Source organism: Acomys minous, assembly GCF_964271855.1.
Source record: "Acomys minous genome assembly, chromosome: 5".
NCBI classification, from domain to species: domain Eukaryota; kingdom Metazoa; phylum Chordata; class Mammalia; order Rodentia; family Muridae; genus Acomys; species Acomys minous.
Window position 1 is genome coordinate 27876266 of NC_140494.1, and position 16446 is coordinate 27892711.

Sequence of the window (16446 nt, forward strand, 5' to 3'; positions counted from 1 at the left end):
CAGTTTGCTCTAATTTTACTTAAAATTCCTGTGAGATATACTGAGGTACACTTCACCTGCTACAAGATCCAACTAATATGAACTGTAGGTGCTTTCATAAAGTCACCTCATTAATTTAAGCAGTTGTAAGAACAAAGGCTTCTACGGAGCTAAGTTAATTTTTTTATTTCTTTCATTCATTCTTTTCTCACTTTCTTGAGGCTGACCCAACAATGCAGAGCCTTGGCCTCAAAGTGGCAGAGATCCACCCGCAAGGATGGAGAGTGAGGCAGCAGTCCCTGAAGAGCTGCCTCTGACTCACTTCAGACTCAAGCACTGGGAAAAGTTATTATGGGATGTACAGAGAGAACTGACATTAATTACCTAGTCTGTCTTTTTTTTCATGCCTAGCTCTTATGCCAGTGAAATCTAGATTTCAGACATTCTTACACATGAAAGAATTGCACTGCGTTGCAGGTGACTATTTTTAATATTCTCATTCTCTTATCCTTTTCCTCCACATGAGGGCAGTGGTGAGTCATAGCAGCCATAGGGAAGGCTGGGCAGTGGTGAGGAGCTGTGGCACGCTCCAGGCCTCCTCTCTGGATCTCTTTGCAGTGTCTTTCCCTGCACTGCTTTTGCTGTGAACCCAAGGTACCCAGACTGGAAGGAGTCTGGGTGACAGAACCGCACAACTGCACTTCACATCGACAAAGGAGACAAGATTTTAAGGCGCTCTCTACCTGCCCCACTCTTTAGTTCCATGTGAAGTCCCAAAACATGCACATGGTGCTGACCCACCACATCACTGGCTTGTTAAACACTGGTCCAGATCCTCTGTGTGAATGAATGGCCTGTCCAGGGGATGGATGAGTGTGCAGTGGGGACCACTGGGACCACAGAAAAAAAACGGGGAGTAAAGCAGAGTGAGGAAGATGAGGAAATGGAGAAGAGGTTGGCTGCCAAATAGCGTAGGATGGTGGCAAAGAAAATGTGGTGCGCAAGTTTCATTCTGATGCTGTGCCAAGCACTGTGACTGAAAGCAACTTAGGGAAGAAGGCTTACTGCAGGTTCCAGGCCGCAGTCCATCCCTGAAGAAAGTCAGGACAAGAACTCAGGCAGGAATTTGAAGCTGCAAAAAATGGAGGCTGAATCAGTTCTGAAACAGCGTTGGGGACCTGTATCCATTTTGTCAGCTGGGGATGTGGCTGAGCCATCTGTTTACAGAAAGCTGCAACTCTCTCTGGCCTTGAGCCCTGGGATGATCATGGCATGGGAACTGGTCCAAGGGAATAACAGTTCCTATGCAGGACACCGACACTGTGAGGCCGGTGGCTGGCACGGGTGTGCATGTGCTCGCATCCCAAGCAGAACACACACAAGGTGCCATAGACACAAGCCAACACAGCTGGGGTTTAAGGTGGGCTAGGGAAAGCAGAGTTGAACTTGAGATTATTAGGGTTACAAATCCTGTGCGGCAGTAAGGATTCTGATGGCAAAGCTGGGGTGCTGTGCGTATCCAGGCATCCCTGGGAACAGTGGAATGGTAAATACTAGTATAACTGTGCCCAGTTGTGCATCTGGGAAGAGGGAAGGGACCTAGGAACATTTAGGGAAAGCTCTGTGTGAAGATGTGATAGTAAAGGGACCCAGGGAAGTGACCTCACTTTCTTGAGGATGACCCAATAATACAGAGCCTTGGCAACCAGGCATCAACTGCTTAGAGCCAGCCCACTTGTCTGAGACCCTAGAGAGATCACGATGTTTTTTTGCTGTCTTAGGAGTACTCAAGGCTCAGGCCTCAGAAAAGACAAGCGTGAAGGCCGTGGTGGTGCCTGGAGACGCAGGCTTCACACTTGCCTCCAACGTCTCTGGCCATTTTGCCGGACAAAAACAGATCTGACCCAGGACAGTGAGGACCAGGGCTACATTAAGAAGGGAACCTGTCTGAAATCTCAGTTTCCACTGGTTTTCTCTGTCTGTTTGGCAGTGTAATGATTCAGGAGAACTTGTAATAGTAATAATAATAATAATAATAATAATAATAATAATAATAATAATAACAATAACAATGCATGAGAATGTTGCAGACCTGAGCCTGTTTCAAGCTTAGACCTTGATCTCTCCTCAGGGTGCGCAGGGTCCTACCCCAGAGGACCAGAAAGAGCGCTGTGAACAGTCCCCCATCAGTGCAGACACCTTGGAAAAGCTGGTGAACCACCTGTTGCCTTCCCTGCAGGCTGGGGACCCCTTCTTTGTCCCTGCCTTCCTGTGCACATACCAAAGGTTTGCCACCACCCAGCAGGTGCTGGACCTGCTGTTCAAGTGGTGAGTGTCCACCTCCAAGCCCAGAGGTCTCAGGTCCTCTTGTTGGTTCCAGGAAGGACTCTGTCTACTGACAGCCTACAGTACTGTCAGGACTCAGCACCATGAAGTCAGAAAATGTGTCTCTCAGGCTTGGCCCAAGGGAGTGGGTGATCCAGAGCTGAGACCCTAATGAATGTGCCTGTCCCCTGCACCCTTGAAAAGCTTTCTATCCCTGTCTTAGAATTTTTGAAGCCTTGGGTAAAATCTTCCTATTTATAAAGGATGTTTTATAACAACTGTTGGAATATCCAATAAGATGGGCCCAGGGCGGAGACACATGGAAGGCCATCCGATGGACCCTGTGCCCACTGAGATGTCTGTGTTCACTTATTGCATGAGCATATTTGAAACACCCACTGTATGCAGGTGAACTAATAATTCTGAGAGCATACAGAAATACAAGATCAATTTGAATTCCCCTCTAGGAATATGCCTAGATATCTTTTAGGTGGGGTATGCAGGATTTTACAGGAGACATCCTTTTTGGTGTCTTCTAGGTATGTACACTTCCACCCTTCCTGTGAAGAGGATGAACAAGTAAAGATGTAAGTGGGCTCTTCAGCCAGCAGGACAGTCTTGGGTCTCCAGTGTGGGATCATTTGGGTTCAAAGGGTAAAGCTTGGCCAATGCTGTGATCTCATTCTTTTCTGGTTTCTAGAACCATACTGCTGTCTAAGCATTGACTGCAGAGTGAAAAGAAATGCATGAGCAGGGTTCTTGCAAGCAGTGATATGGCATAATCCTGGGGCCTCAAGTGCCCCTGTGAGACTCTACCCTCATCCCAGCCAACGGCAGGCAGGCTTGCTCAGCTGGTCTCCATCAGAGGCTGGAAAATGGGTGTGTGGAGCTCCTTGTTCACATGGACCTCACAGCCATGCTCACCCTCAGTACTCATATGCACAAGGGCTGGACAGCTTCTTCCTTGCATCCTCCCTGCAGGGAGCCAAGGGAAAGTTGGAAAAGGAAAGGCCTGGCCAGTGACTGTGATGTCCATCTCCTTTCCCCAGCACCCTCTGCGCCTTCCTGGACACGTGGATAGATAAGAACCCTGAGGAGTTCTGTCAGACCTCAGACCTGTCCATTCTGAGGAAGCTGAAGACCTACCTGATTGTGAACATGCCTTACTCAGATCTCATCGTTCGTGTCCACACGCTTCTAACCAAGTTGCAGAAAGAAGAGGCCAGTGAGTCACAGAGAGAGGATGAGAAAGACTCAAGTAGGTGCTTGAGCCCCTGTGTGTGAGGACAGTGCAGTAGCCAGTGTGCTGGGCAGAGGCTTGTGAGTCTCCTGTTTGCAGGAGCTGTCACTGGACCCTGGGTGGGTATGTGTCCTCTTGTAGGACAGGGTCTGGGTTCATTGCAGACGTGGGTCTCCTCTGTCTTTGGAAAGGCTGCAAGGAACCTGAGATATTGACTCCTCCTGCAGCCCCAATGCTGCTTCTTGAGATGCCTATTTCAGCAGCACATCTGTCTCCATCCTTAGATCAGTGGAGCCACGCCTCTGAAGACCCAGAGCTTGAAGTGTGTTAACTGGCAGTGAAACCAAACACTCTGGGGACAGAACCAGCTTGTGTACCAGAGTAGGAGAACAGGAAAACCACAAGAAGGTTCTTTGACACCTCTGCTCTTGCAACCAGATGTGGCAGCAGAGTCCAGCCAGCACACCTGGCAGCAGCTGTGGCACCTGTGTCTCACCACATCAGCAGATACAGTGTGCCTTGCACACGTCTCACCCTTGCTGCATTGGATCCACCTCTTTAGAGAATGGCCCTGCCACACTCTCTCTCTCTTCCCTCCCTTGACAAATAGACATTTTTACTCTTAAAGCCCTTTTCAATGTTTGTTTATTTTTTAGTATTGGTTTTAATAATTTGGTAGCTTTTGTTTTTCTTTTTTTCTTAATGTTTTTTATTAATTCATTCATATTACATTTCAATTGTATCCTTCCATTCCTCCCTTCCTCCCACTTTCACCCTATTCCCCTCCTCTATGACTGTGACTGAGGGGAACCTCCTCCCCTGTATATGATCATAAGATATCAAGTCTCTTCTTGGTAGCCTGCTATCCTTCCTATGAGTGCCACCGGGCCTCCCCATCAAGGGGACATGGTCAAATATGGGGCACCAGAGTTCCTGTGAAAGTCAGTCCCCACTCTTCACTCAACTGTGGAGAATGTCCTGTCCATTGGCTAGATCTGGGTAGGGGTTCGATGTTTACTGCACGTATTGTCCTTGGTTGGTGCCATAGTGTGAGCAGAACCCCTGGGCCCAGATCCGCCTGTAATAATGTTCTTCTTGTAGGTTTCTAGGACCCTCTAGATCCTTCTATTTCCCCATTCTCCCATACTTCTCTCACCTAGAGTCCCAATAGGATGTCCTCACATCTATCCCACTTTCCTGGTAGGTGAAGACTTTCATGGGACATGCCACTTGGGCTAGTGTCCAGATATAAGTGAGTATATACTATTTGAGTCTTTCTGCTTCTGGGTGAATTCACTCATTATGATCATTTCTAGTTCAATCCATTTATCTACAAATTTTGGGAATTCCTTGTTTTTAATAGCTAAGTAGTGTTCCATAGTGTAAATGTACCACAGTTTCTTTAATAATTCTTCTACTGAGGGACACTTAAGCTGTTTCCATGTTCTGGCTATTATGAATAAGACCACTATGAACACGGTTGAGCATATGTCCTTGTTGTGTGCTGGTGCATCTTCTGGTATATTCCAAGGAGTGGAATAGCTGGATCTTGAGGAAGCTTTATTCCCAGTTTTCTGAGATAGTGCCAGATAGATTTCCAAAATGGTTATACAAGTTTGCATTCTTACCAGCAATGAAGGAGTGTTCCTCTTTCTCCACATCTTTACCAGCATGTGGTGTCACTTGAATTTTTGATCTTAGCCATTCTGATGGATGGAAGATGGAATCTCAGTGTTGTTTTGATTTGCATTTCTCTGATGACTAAAGATGTCAAGCATTTCTTTAAGTGTTTCTCAGCCATTCAATATTCCTCTGTTGAGAATTTTCTGTTTAGTTTTTATCCCCATTTCTCAATTGGGTTATTTGGTTTGATGGTGTTTAATTTCTTGGGTTCTTTATATATTTTGGATATTAGACTTTTGTCAGATGTAGGGTTGGTGAAGATTGTTTTCCAGTCAGTAGGCTGTCACTTTGTTCTGTTGACAGTATCTCCTGCCTTACAGAAGCTTCTCAGCCTCATGAGGTCCCATTTATTAATTGTTAACCTTAAGGCCTGGGCTGTTGGTGTTCTGTTCAGGAAATTGTCTCCTGTGCCAATGTGTTCCAGGCTCTTCCCCACTTTTTCTTCTAACCGATTTAGTGTCTCTGGTTTTATGTTCAAGTCTTTAATCCACTTGGACTTGAGTTTTGTGCATGGTGACAAATATGGATACACTTGCATTTTTCTACATGTAGACATCCAGTTAGACCAGCACCATTTGTTGAATAAGCTATCCTTTTTCCATTGAATGGATTTGGCTTCTTTGTCAAAAATCAAGTGACCATAAGTGTGTGGATTAATTTCTGGGTCTTCAGTTCAATTCCATTGATCCACCTGCCTATTGCTGTGCCAGTACCATGCTGTTTTAATTACTGTTGCTCTGTAGTACAGCTTGAGATAGGGTATGGAGATTCCTCTGGAGGATCTTTTATTGTATAGGATTGTTTTTGCTATTCTGGGTTTTTGTTTCTCCATATGAAGTTGAGAATTGATCTTTCAATGTCTTCAAAAATATTTTGTAGGTATTTTGATAAGTATTGCATTTAATCTGTAAATTGCATTTGGTAATATGGCCATTTTTACTATGTTAATTCTCCTGATCTGCAAACAAGGGAGATCCCTCCATCTTCTGATGTCATCTTCAATCTCTTCAGAGATTTAAAGTTTTTTTCAAACAAGTCCTTCACTTGCTTGGTTAGAGTTACTCCTAGATATTTTATATTGCTTGTGGCTATTGTGAAGGGTATAGTTTTCCTAATTTCTTCCTCTGCATGTCTGTCATTTGTATATAGGAAAGCTACTGACTTTTTTGAGTTAACTTTTTATCCAGCCAATTTGCTGAAGGTGTTTATCAGCTATAGGAATTCTCTGGTGGAATTTTGGGGGTCACTGATATACACTATCATATCATCTGCAAATAGGGATAATTTGACTTCTTCTTTTCTCATTTGGAATCCCTTTGATCTCTTTTTGATGTCTTATTGCTCTGGATAGAACTTCAAGAACTATATTAAAGAGGTATGGAGAAAGTGGGCAGCCTTGTCTGGTCCCCGATTTTAGAGGAATTTCCTTGAGTATCTCTCCATTTAATTTGGTGTTGGCTATTGGCTTGCTGTATATAGCCTTTATTATGTTTAGGTATGTGCCTTGTATTCCTGATCTCTCCAGAACTTTAAGCATGAATGGGTGTTGGATTTTGTCAAATGCTTTTTCTGTATCTAAGGAAATGATCATGTGGTTTTTTTTCTTTCAGTTTGTTTATATGGTGGATTACATTGATGGGTTTCCATATACTAAATCATCCCTGCATGCCTGGAATGAAGCCTAGCTGGTCATGGTGAACATATCTCTGATATGTTCTTGTATTTGTTTTGTGAGTATTTTATTGAACATTTTTGCATCAATTTCCATAAGAGAAATTGGTCTGAAATTCTCCTTTTTTGTTGAGTCTTTGTGGGGTTTAGGTATCAATGTGACTGTGGCCTCATAGAATGAATTTGGTAATGTTCCATCTGTTTCTATCTTTTGGAGTAGCTTGAAGAGTATTTGTATTAGCTCTTCTTTAGAAGTCTTGTAGAATTCTGTGCTGAAACCATCTGACCCTGGGCTTTTTTTGGTTGGGAGACTATCAATGATTGTTTCTATTTCTATAGGACAAATAGGACTATTTAATTTGTTTATCTGATCTTGATTCAATTTTGGCAAGTGGAATCGATCAAGAAAATTGTCTATTTCCCTTAGATTTTCAAATTCTGTAGCATATATGCCTTTAAAGTAGGATCTTATAATTCTTTCTATTTCTTCAGTATCTGTTGTTATGTCTCCCTTTTCCTTTCTGATTTTGTTGATTTGGACAGTGTCGCTCTGCCTTTTAGTTAGTTTGACTAATGGTTTGTCTATCTTGTTGATTTTCTCAAAGAACTAGCTCCTGGTTTTGTTGATTCTTTGAATTGTTTTCTTTGTTTCTAATTTATTGATTTCAGCCCAGAGTTTGATTATTTCTAGATGTCTACTCCTCTTGGGTGTTTCTGCTTCTTTTTTCCCCCAGAGTTTTCAGATGTGTCATTAAGTTGCTTATGTGGGAATTTTTTTCTTTTTTTAATTTATTTTTTTCCATTTTCTTTATAAAGGCACTTAGTGCTATGAATTTTCCTTTTAGCACCACTTTCAGTGTGTCCCACAAATGTATGTTCTTTCATTTTCACTGAATTTCAGGAAGTCCTTTATGTCTTTCTTTATCGCTTCCTTGACCCATGTGTCATTAAGTAGAGAGTAATTTAGTTTCCATGTGTATGTAGGCTTCTTGTTATTTCTGTTGTTGAAGTCCAGCCTTAAGCCATGGTGATCTGATAGGATACAAGGTATTAGTTCAATCTTGTATCTGTTGAGGCTTGCTTTGTGACCTACTATGGGATCAATTATGGAGAAGGTTCCATGGGGTCCTGAGAAGAAGGTATATTCCTTTGTGTTTGGGGGAAAAGTTCTGTAGATATCTGTTAGATCCATTTGATTCACGACGTTGGTTAATGTCATTATTTCTCAGCTCAATTCTTGTTTCAATGACCTATCCTTCAGTGAAAGTGGGGTGTTGAAGTCTCCCACTATTAATGTGTGGGGTCGTTGCATGGTTTAAGTGTTGTTAATAGTTCTTTTACAAATGTGGGTGCACTTGTATTTGGAGCACAGATGTTCAGAATTGTGATGTCATCTTGGTTGACTTTACCTTTGATGAGTATGAAGTGTCCTTTTTCATCCCTTTTGATTAATATTGGTTGAAAGTCTATTTTATTGGATATTAGAATGGCTACACCAGCTTGCTTCTTGTGACCGTTTGCTTGGAACATTTTTTTCCAGCCTTTACCCTGAGGTAATGTCTATCCTTGTGGCTGAGATGTGTTTCTTGAATGCAGAATAATGTTGGATCTTGCTTATGCATCCATTCAGTTGATCTGTGTCTTTTTATTGGAGAATTTAGTCCATTGATGTTGAGCGATATTAATGACCAGTGATTGTTAAGATCCTTAATTTTGATGTTAGTTACAGTAGGGAGTTTGTGTGGTTGTATTTTTGCAATGGTGTAGTTCTCTATTTCCTGTGTAGTTTTTGCTGTAGTTTGTTCCTTTGGGGTGGAATTTTCCTTCTATTACTTTCTGTAAAGCCAGATTTTTAGATATGTATTGTTTGAATTTGGTTTTGTTGTAGAATATCTTGTTTTCTCCATCAATGGTTATTGAAAGTTTTGCTCGGTACATTAGTCTGGCCTGGCATCTGTGGTCTCTTAGGGTTTGCAGGATCTCTGTCCAGGCCCTTCTGGCTTTTATGGTCTCTCCTGAGAAGTCAGATGTGATTCTGATAGGTTTGCCATTAAATATCACTTGGCCCTTTTCTCTCACCACTTTTAATTTTTTTCTTTGTTCTGTATATTTTGTATTTTGATTATTATATGATGGGAGGTTTTTCTTTTCTGATCTATTTGGTGTTCTGTAGGCCTCTTGTATGTTTATAGACATCTTTAGAATTGGCAATTTTTCTTCTGTGATTTTGTTGAAAACATTTTCTGGGCTTTGGAGTCTGGTGTCTTCTCTTTCCTTAATGCCTATTATCCTCAGGGTTTGTCTTTTCATGGTATCCTTGATTTCTTGGATGTTATGTGTCAGGAATTTTTCAGATTTAGCATCTTCTTTGATGGTTGCTTCGAGACTTAGAATTGTTATCTTCTAGACTCGAGATTTGTTCCTCCATCTCTTGGATTCTGTTAGAGAAACTTGCCTCTGTGTTGTTTGCTTTCCTCTCTAAGAATTCTCTTTCCCGTTTTTCTTCTGTCCAGGTCTCTACCATTGTTTCCATTTTCATCTTCAGATCTTGAACTCTTTTATTGATTTCCTTCAACTGATTGGTTGAATTTTCCTAGATTCCTTCCAGTGACTGACTATAGGCCTCTTTTATGTATTCTACCTGTTTGGCTGCCTCTTCTTGCATTTGTTTATGGATTTTATTTGTTTCCTCCATTATCATATTCATTACTAGGGATTTGAGGTCTTTTTCTTGTATTTCAATTGTGCTTGAGTTCTTCAGGTTGTTTTCTTTATGATAATTGGGATCTGGAGATGCCATATTGTTTTGGGTTTTGTTGTTCATGTTTCTACGCTGGCCTTCAGTCATCTTGATGTGTCTGATGTTGGCAGGTATCTTCTGGAATCCTTCACTGGTCATTGAGAGCAGTTTGTTGGTAATTTTAGGTCGAGATCCTTTGCCCATGGTGGTCAGGTAACTATTCCCTGACAGAGGCAGGCACCTTGGCTTTGGCTCCTGAAGGTTTTACTTCACACCCTTGGTTCCCCACTGGGTCATCCAAAGTAGGTGCTGGTGCTCTGCAGCTCCAGTATCAGTTTAAGGTAGCGTATGTAGAACCAGTTTTCCTATGTTTGCCTGATCTTTGAATATCCTGCCCTCGGGCCCTGGGGCTTTGGGTTCTAGGCTCCAGTCACTCTAGACTGCCTGAACCCCTGTTGGCTTCTAGAAATTGTTTAGGTTTCTGCCTGCTCCAACCAGGTAGTGGGGACTAGGTTCTGCCTGCCAAGGAGAAAGCAACTACTGCCTTTTGATGTTTGTTGGCTAGATATTTGTTCTATCTCCTCTGACCTGCCCAGCCACTCACAAGAGTGTGAGAATCCCAGGTGGGCTGTGGAACGTGGCTAGGCTGGGACAGTTGTGACCTGTTGTGCCAGGGTAGTCTTCTAGGGCTAGCTGTTTGGTTTCTGCCCAGCCCTGGTCAGAGGGCTGTTGCGGTTCTTGACTCCTGGCAGCGTCTCTGGTCTCAGATCACTCTACTGTGGCTGTGTATCCCTGATTTCAGCAGCTTGCAACTTGCAGGCAGGGTCCAGACCAGGCTCTGGGGCCTGGATTGCTCTTCATTTGAGTTTCGTTCTCAAAGCTTGCAGCAGCTGGGGACTGTACCCACTTCTGACTGGGTGCCCGACTGGCGCCTAGGCTTTCTGTGGGCTTGTGTGTGTCAGGGGGGACGTTCTAAGGCTCCAATCCACCCTTATAGCTTTCCCTAGTCCAGGAGGTTTGAGGCATCCCTGTCATAGATTCAGTCCAAAAACTGAGTTTGCCCTCCAAGAAAGGTCACCGTATTTCCTTCTCTGGGAACACAGTGGCTGGGACTGTACCCACTGCAGACTGGGTGCCCGACTGGCACCTAGGCTTTCTGTGGGCTTGCATTGGTCAGGGGGTGGGTCGGAGGCCCCAAACCACTCTCGTAGCTTCCCTAGTCCAGAAGGATATAGGCACCCTCGCCCAGATTCAGTCCCAAATTCTGAGTTCACCTGCCAAGCAAGGCCACCTCATTTCCTTCTTGGGGCACATAAGCAGCTGGGACTTGTACCCACTGCAGACTGGGTGCCCTACTGGTGCCTAGCCTTTCTGCTTGTGTGGGTCGGGGGCGCGGTCAGAGGTCCCAATCCACCCTTATAGCTTTCCATAGTCTGAAGGAGAGAAACCTGTTCTTTAGGATCCCAAGTGTGGGATCGGAATGGTCTCTTGAGAGAACAGGTGATGTTAATTCACTAGAAGAGCAACCACCTTATGCAGGAGCTTAATTGCTGCCATCTGGAAAGATCCCATGAACAGACTCTGGGAGGAGATATATAAATGAGCCCAGAACTGGCGATGGGGCCGATAGGAGACTTGGGATAGATTTGACTGTTCATCGCTGCCCTTCAAGACACTCCTAGAGAAAACCACTCAACAGAAGGCTTCAGAGCTCCAGCTCCTGCTGAGGCTTTGGGGTCTAGTTACCCCAGGTTCCAGTGGAAGAAATCCTGCACCTCCTGACTAGAGAATTGTTCCTCGGAACTGATATCCTTAAGGTTTTGTTGTTGTGTCAATTAATCCTCATTTCCTACTGTTTTGGTTAATCGGGTTATAATTGACGTAGGCTTGGTCAATAAGTTGTTAATAAAATATTTTGGTTAAAAAAAATTGAGTCTACACTAGTCCAGGAGGATTGAGGCACCCCTGCCGCAGATTCAGTCCTAAATTTTGAGTTTGCCTGCCAAGCAAGGCCGCTGCTCAGAGCTTGTCACTTACAGCCTGGGTCCTGTCCAGGCACTGGGGTACTAGTCTGTCCTTCTTCCTTGGGTGCTGGATGACCAGAGTTCTGACTAACCTGTGGTCCATACTGTGTGGATCTCTCTTGACCAGTTATCCACAGCACCTGCGGTCCGTAGGTCCAGTTAGCGTCTGTGGTCTCTTCCCTGTAGATCAGGCAGCATGTGTCTTTGTGGACACCATCTTGGTTCCCTAGCTTTTGTTTTTCATCTCCTTAATTGTGGTTACTGTGTCCATTCAGCATGCTTGTAGATGGAATAGCAGTGTACCCAACAGATCACACTGGTGCTGTGAGAGGTTACAAGGAGACAGACCATCCTAGAGGAATGGAGGGGAAAGCCCCTGCTTTAGCAGAGACTGGGGGGATGCCTGAGAGTAAATATAGATAGTGACTGCCTTCACCTGAGGTCCTGATGGCTAAGGTCATGTGCTTTGAGGTCAGCTGACCAGGTGTCCCTAAAAGGGGTTTCAGATTCAGATTCAGGCTCCTGAATCTCAGGAGCAGTACTTTTCAAGGTCTGATGAGGACAAATTGGAATGTCATTGGATCCCTGCTTCCCAAGCACACACTCACCTTTGCCTGTATTCAGTACACAATTTGAAGGGAGGAGTGGCCAGAGTTTCAGAGGTGTTTCATGTTTAAACCATTCTGATTTTCTTGAAGGACTCTTGCTTCCGTGCTGGGGGACAGTGTGTGAGTGGCAATGTCATGGTGTCCTTTGTGTTTGCTCCTTTGTTGGTGGATATGACTGGAAACTACCCAGATGCACTCTGCATGCTTTTGTGGCTCTCCTCAAGACAAGTGCACAGACAACACCACCCACTGGTATCCAGCATATGTGACCTTGGTAAGCTAAGGTGCTTGTCTCCCCTGAAGCCAGGGAGATTGTGCAGGACCTCACAAATCTGCTCATCATGGCTTCCTAGGAATGAAGGTCCCTGCCCATGAGTTACCATGACATTGTACATGGGAAAAGATCACATAAGTCTCAGTTCTCTAGAAACAGTCTCCATATTTCAGAGAGCCCACCTCACAGTGTGGGAGTTTTTCAGTAAGGGATGTCAGGGTCAGATGGGGTGGTGCCGGTTGTTCAGGAAGTCAGCTGAGAGACTCCCATCCTGACTTAGGTAGAATCAGGCTTCCTGGTGAAACAAGGAGTCAGAGTGTGCCAGTCCATCATAGCAGGGGCCAGAGCCAGGAGTATCTGTGGACTGACTGTGACAAGGTATTAAAGGAAATACATGATGGATAAGATATCTGTGTGTCCACACACGAACAGCAATGGAAACTGCTCCCACAAGTCACAGATTAATTCGGTATTAAAACAGTGAGTCTTCATATATTCTAATTAGAGGTAACAAGGGACTGCGACATCAGAAGTTAATTATAGATAAAAATGGTATCTTAGGTTTTATAAAGAAATGAGCTGAAAGTGAAATTAACCAAGATTGACATCAAATATACAAAAGTTTATACTTAAAATGAACACAGTAAAAAGTGGAACATTTCCAAAATAAATTTAGGAGTATCTAAGTTACAGTAAAGAGATACTGTATTTCTCTGTTCATGGATTGAGAGGCTCAACAGTCTCTCCAAATGGGCAGTTCGTCTTTAGTTGGCATCATCCTTGTTGGGACCAGGTACTTGCCAGCAGCTAAGCTAGGAGAATCATATCTTGGTTGTCAGTTTCAGAGGCCGTAGTCCATCAGAGCAAGGAGGGCAAGGTGCAGCTGGGTACTTCACACCCCACTGAGTCAGGAAGCAGAAGAGAATCAGGGCGCTTGTCTGTCTTCTGTGAGTGTGGCCAGATGCCAGATGAAAGGGGGCAGTGCACATGCATGTGTGTGCCCTCATCAGTGAATCCTCCTCACATCCACCACTGCAGGCTACACACGCACATGGTCCTCCCCAGCCTCCTGCGGTTTTCTTTCTTTTTAAAATATTTTTTATTTATCTATTTTATTTAATGTTTATGACTGCTCTATCTGCATGTACCCCTGTGTGCCAGAAGAGGGCATCAGATCCCAGGATATATAGATGGTTGTGACCCACAGTGGTTGTTGGGAAATGAACTCTGGATCCTGGAAGAACAGACAGTGCTCTTAACAACTGAGACATCTCCCCAGCCCCGCTCATGGAGTTTTCTAAATGCCCTCAAGTCTACAGTAAACACTGAACATGAAAAACACAGAACAGTGAGTGTGGGAGAAGAAAGCAAAACAGGACATAACAGTTGGTGATGTGTTCTCTACCTGCTTATTTCCCTTTTTATATGTGCTGAAAATGCCTTTTAGCTATTTGCTATTTACTGCAGCTTGATGAAAGTTGGTGTGGGGAGCATTCACCAAGGAGGAGGCAGTGGATTCCAACCAGAGCGCAGATGCTCTGTGCTACAGTGAGAAGGGCACATGCTTCAGAGCTAACAGAAACATGTGCTTCTGTTCCACAGGGCTGTCCGAGTTGCAGAGTTCATGAGAGTGGGACAGCCTTACTGTGGCCTCCTGCCACTGCCTTCATCCTGGCCCCGCTCAGTCTTGCTGACTGCCTCGTCTGTTTCTGTTACTAACTGGTGAGGAGCAAAATCCATGCAAAGTATTCTATGCTTTAATGTCTACTCCCAGCCAATTATTAGGGCTCATCTAGACAAAACCCAAGTCCTGCTCAGCCTGGATCTTTATAAGAAGGCAGGAACCCGCCCTTGTCTGGGTGGCAGATGGTCCTCCCAGGGTCTGTCATCCAGAGGGACATGCAGCCATACCAGGGTGTAGTCCTCCTTTCCAAGGCTAACTCTTGATGGTGCTGTCATCGGCTGTGTGGCCTCTCTGGTCCCTTTTCCCAGTCTGGGGACTGGCGAGCTGCAAATGGATCCCTTCTTACTTAGATGCTCAGTGAGCTGACTCCACAGCTGCCACTAGGGAGGTGGGAGCCTGGATCTGGCAGGGTGTGGATCCTGGGAGCAGAGGTGTGGATGATGGAGACTCAGAGTGACCACAGAGTGAGATGTGGATAGAGGGGCTGAGGACGCGGGGCTCAGGGGCTCAGGGATTGGACATGTGGGAGTTTGAACTGGACACAGCCTCAGGGAATAACATCTACGAAAGGAGGGGGAGTGAGGTGACAGAAGGACAAGGAGGGCAAGTCCCTGCCCAGAGTATGTTCAGGGTCCAGTGCTGGCATGCAGCCTCTCAAAGCAGCATTTCTGCACAGTGAGGAGACTGAGTTGCCAGACAACTGAAGTGTTTATGAAATTAATCTTATGCAATGATCTAAATTCATTAGAAGAAAATAAAGGTCAAGAAGACATGAATTTAATGCTTAGCAGAGACAAGATCCAGAAGCAGGCACAATGCTTTCTCCAGCATCTTCTGAGGCTGCGCTTAGCCTCTCTGAAGCCTGAGCCAACACCTCTTGTTACTGCATCTCCAGTCAGCAAGGCAGCCTCCAGTTGCTGCACATGTGGTGTGTTGGGGCTTAAGCTAGAGGAAGCTATAGGGAGTAAGAGGAGATTTTTTTCTGGGATTGCAGTTCCCTGTGGTCCCCTCTAGGGAAAGTTCAGTGCTGTCCAACATCTGCTTCATGGTGGGGTGTGAGTCTGCATTGAAGGAAGAATATGATGTGTGTCACCTGCCACAGAGAGCTGGTGCTAGAGTTCCAGGTTGTCCACGTGACCTCTCTAATGTGACTGGGCTGATGTGGCATGTGTATGCCAAGCACTGTCAGATAATGTATACCCCATGAGTGTGGGGTATACCTGCAAACTCCTGGGTCTACCACTGTTGTGCCTGTCAGACATCCTACAAGAGAGCAATCCTAACCATCCATCTCAAGTTACAGTGCTTAAAAAATAAATCAAAAGTGACACAGAAAATCAGACATTTGTTCAGTACTCACCAGAAACACAGCTGCTTTGGAAAGCAATGACTGTTAACTTGGTTAATACTCAAATAGCATTTTCTTTCAAACAGGAATCTCTCTCCCAAAAGGTTTTCTGATTAAATAACTAGTTGGATTAATTATGTAAAACTGTATTGGAATTTCTCTGTGGTTGGACACATAGACCAGTTTCCTTAAGGACAAAAGCAGTGCTGACATCCCGCCATACCTGGTATCCCAGCACCTGGAAGCAAAGGTAGGAAAGTTCAAGAATGCCCCGAGGATGCCAAATCAGCTGGAAGGAACCTTAGGAGAATTACACCCCATTTCCTTCCAGAGAGGTCAGGTAGGTTTTTGGTTACTTTCTTTGGTTATTGAGGGTTATTTTCAATGGGAGTTGGTTGCAAGTTTTTATTGGTCTTATTTAGAAAGAAAATAAGATTGGACTCAGGGATGTCTCTCTTTTCCTTTATCTTTCATTCTTAGGTTTGGAGATAGGGGTTGAATAGATAGAAGGGGGAATATAGAAATATATAGGGAAGATAGGAAAAAAAGTAGATTAGTGAATCTACTCCTCAACTTAATGCCTCAATTGTCACTCACAAGGTTATTCTTAATTCACTGGTATAGATGCAAAATAAGTGTAATTTTAGATACAGTGGTATAGAATTCAAATGTAAGATTATTCTTCACACACATTAGATATATTTCTACTTTAATATGAGGTACTATACCCATCTAACTCAATTATAATACAATATTTACTTACAGTACTTTGAAAGTGGTATCGCAGACTGTTTATGACAAATAAGTCCTACAAGTTCACTGTTAGTTGATCAAATCATGGTCATATAAATTACTAGACTATTTTAAACA

The 16446-nt window shown here is 44.0% G+C and overlaps 1 protein-coding gene across 1 annotated transcript; it reads left to right on the forward strand.

Moving 5' to 3' along the window:
• Positions 1-256: 256 nt before the first annotated feature.
• Positions 257-4960, forward strand: LOC311597537 (ral guanine nucleotide dissociation stimulator-like; the record flags this gene model as incomplete). Its single annotated transcript, XM_084781730.1, has 5 exons — positions 257-337; positions 2111-2307; positions 2844-2891; positions 3354-3562; positions 3829-4960. The coding sequence occupies 5 exons, from the start codon at positions 257-259 to the stop codon at positions 3873-3875; spliced, it is 582 nt and encodes a 193-aa protein (XP_084637856.1). The 3' UTR covers positions 3876-4960.
• Between the last annotated feature and the right edge of the window lie 11486 nt (positions 4961-16446).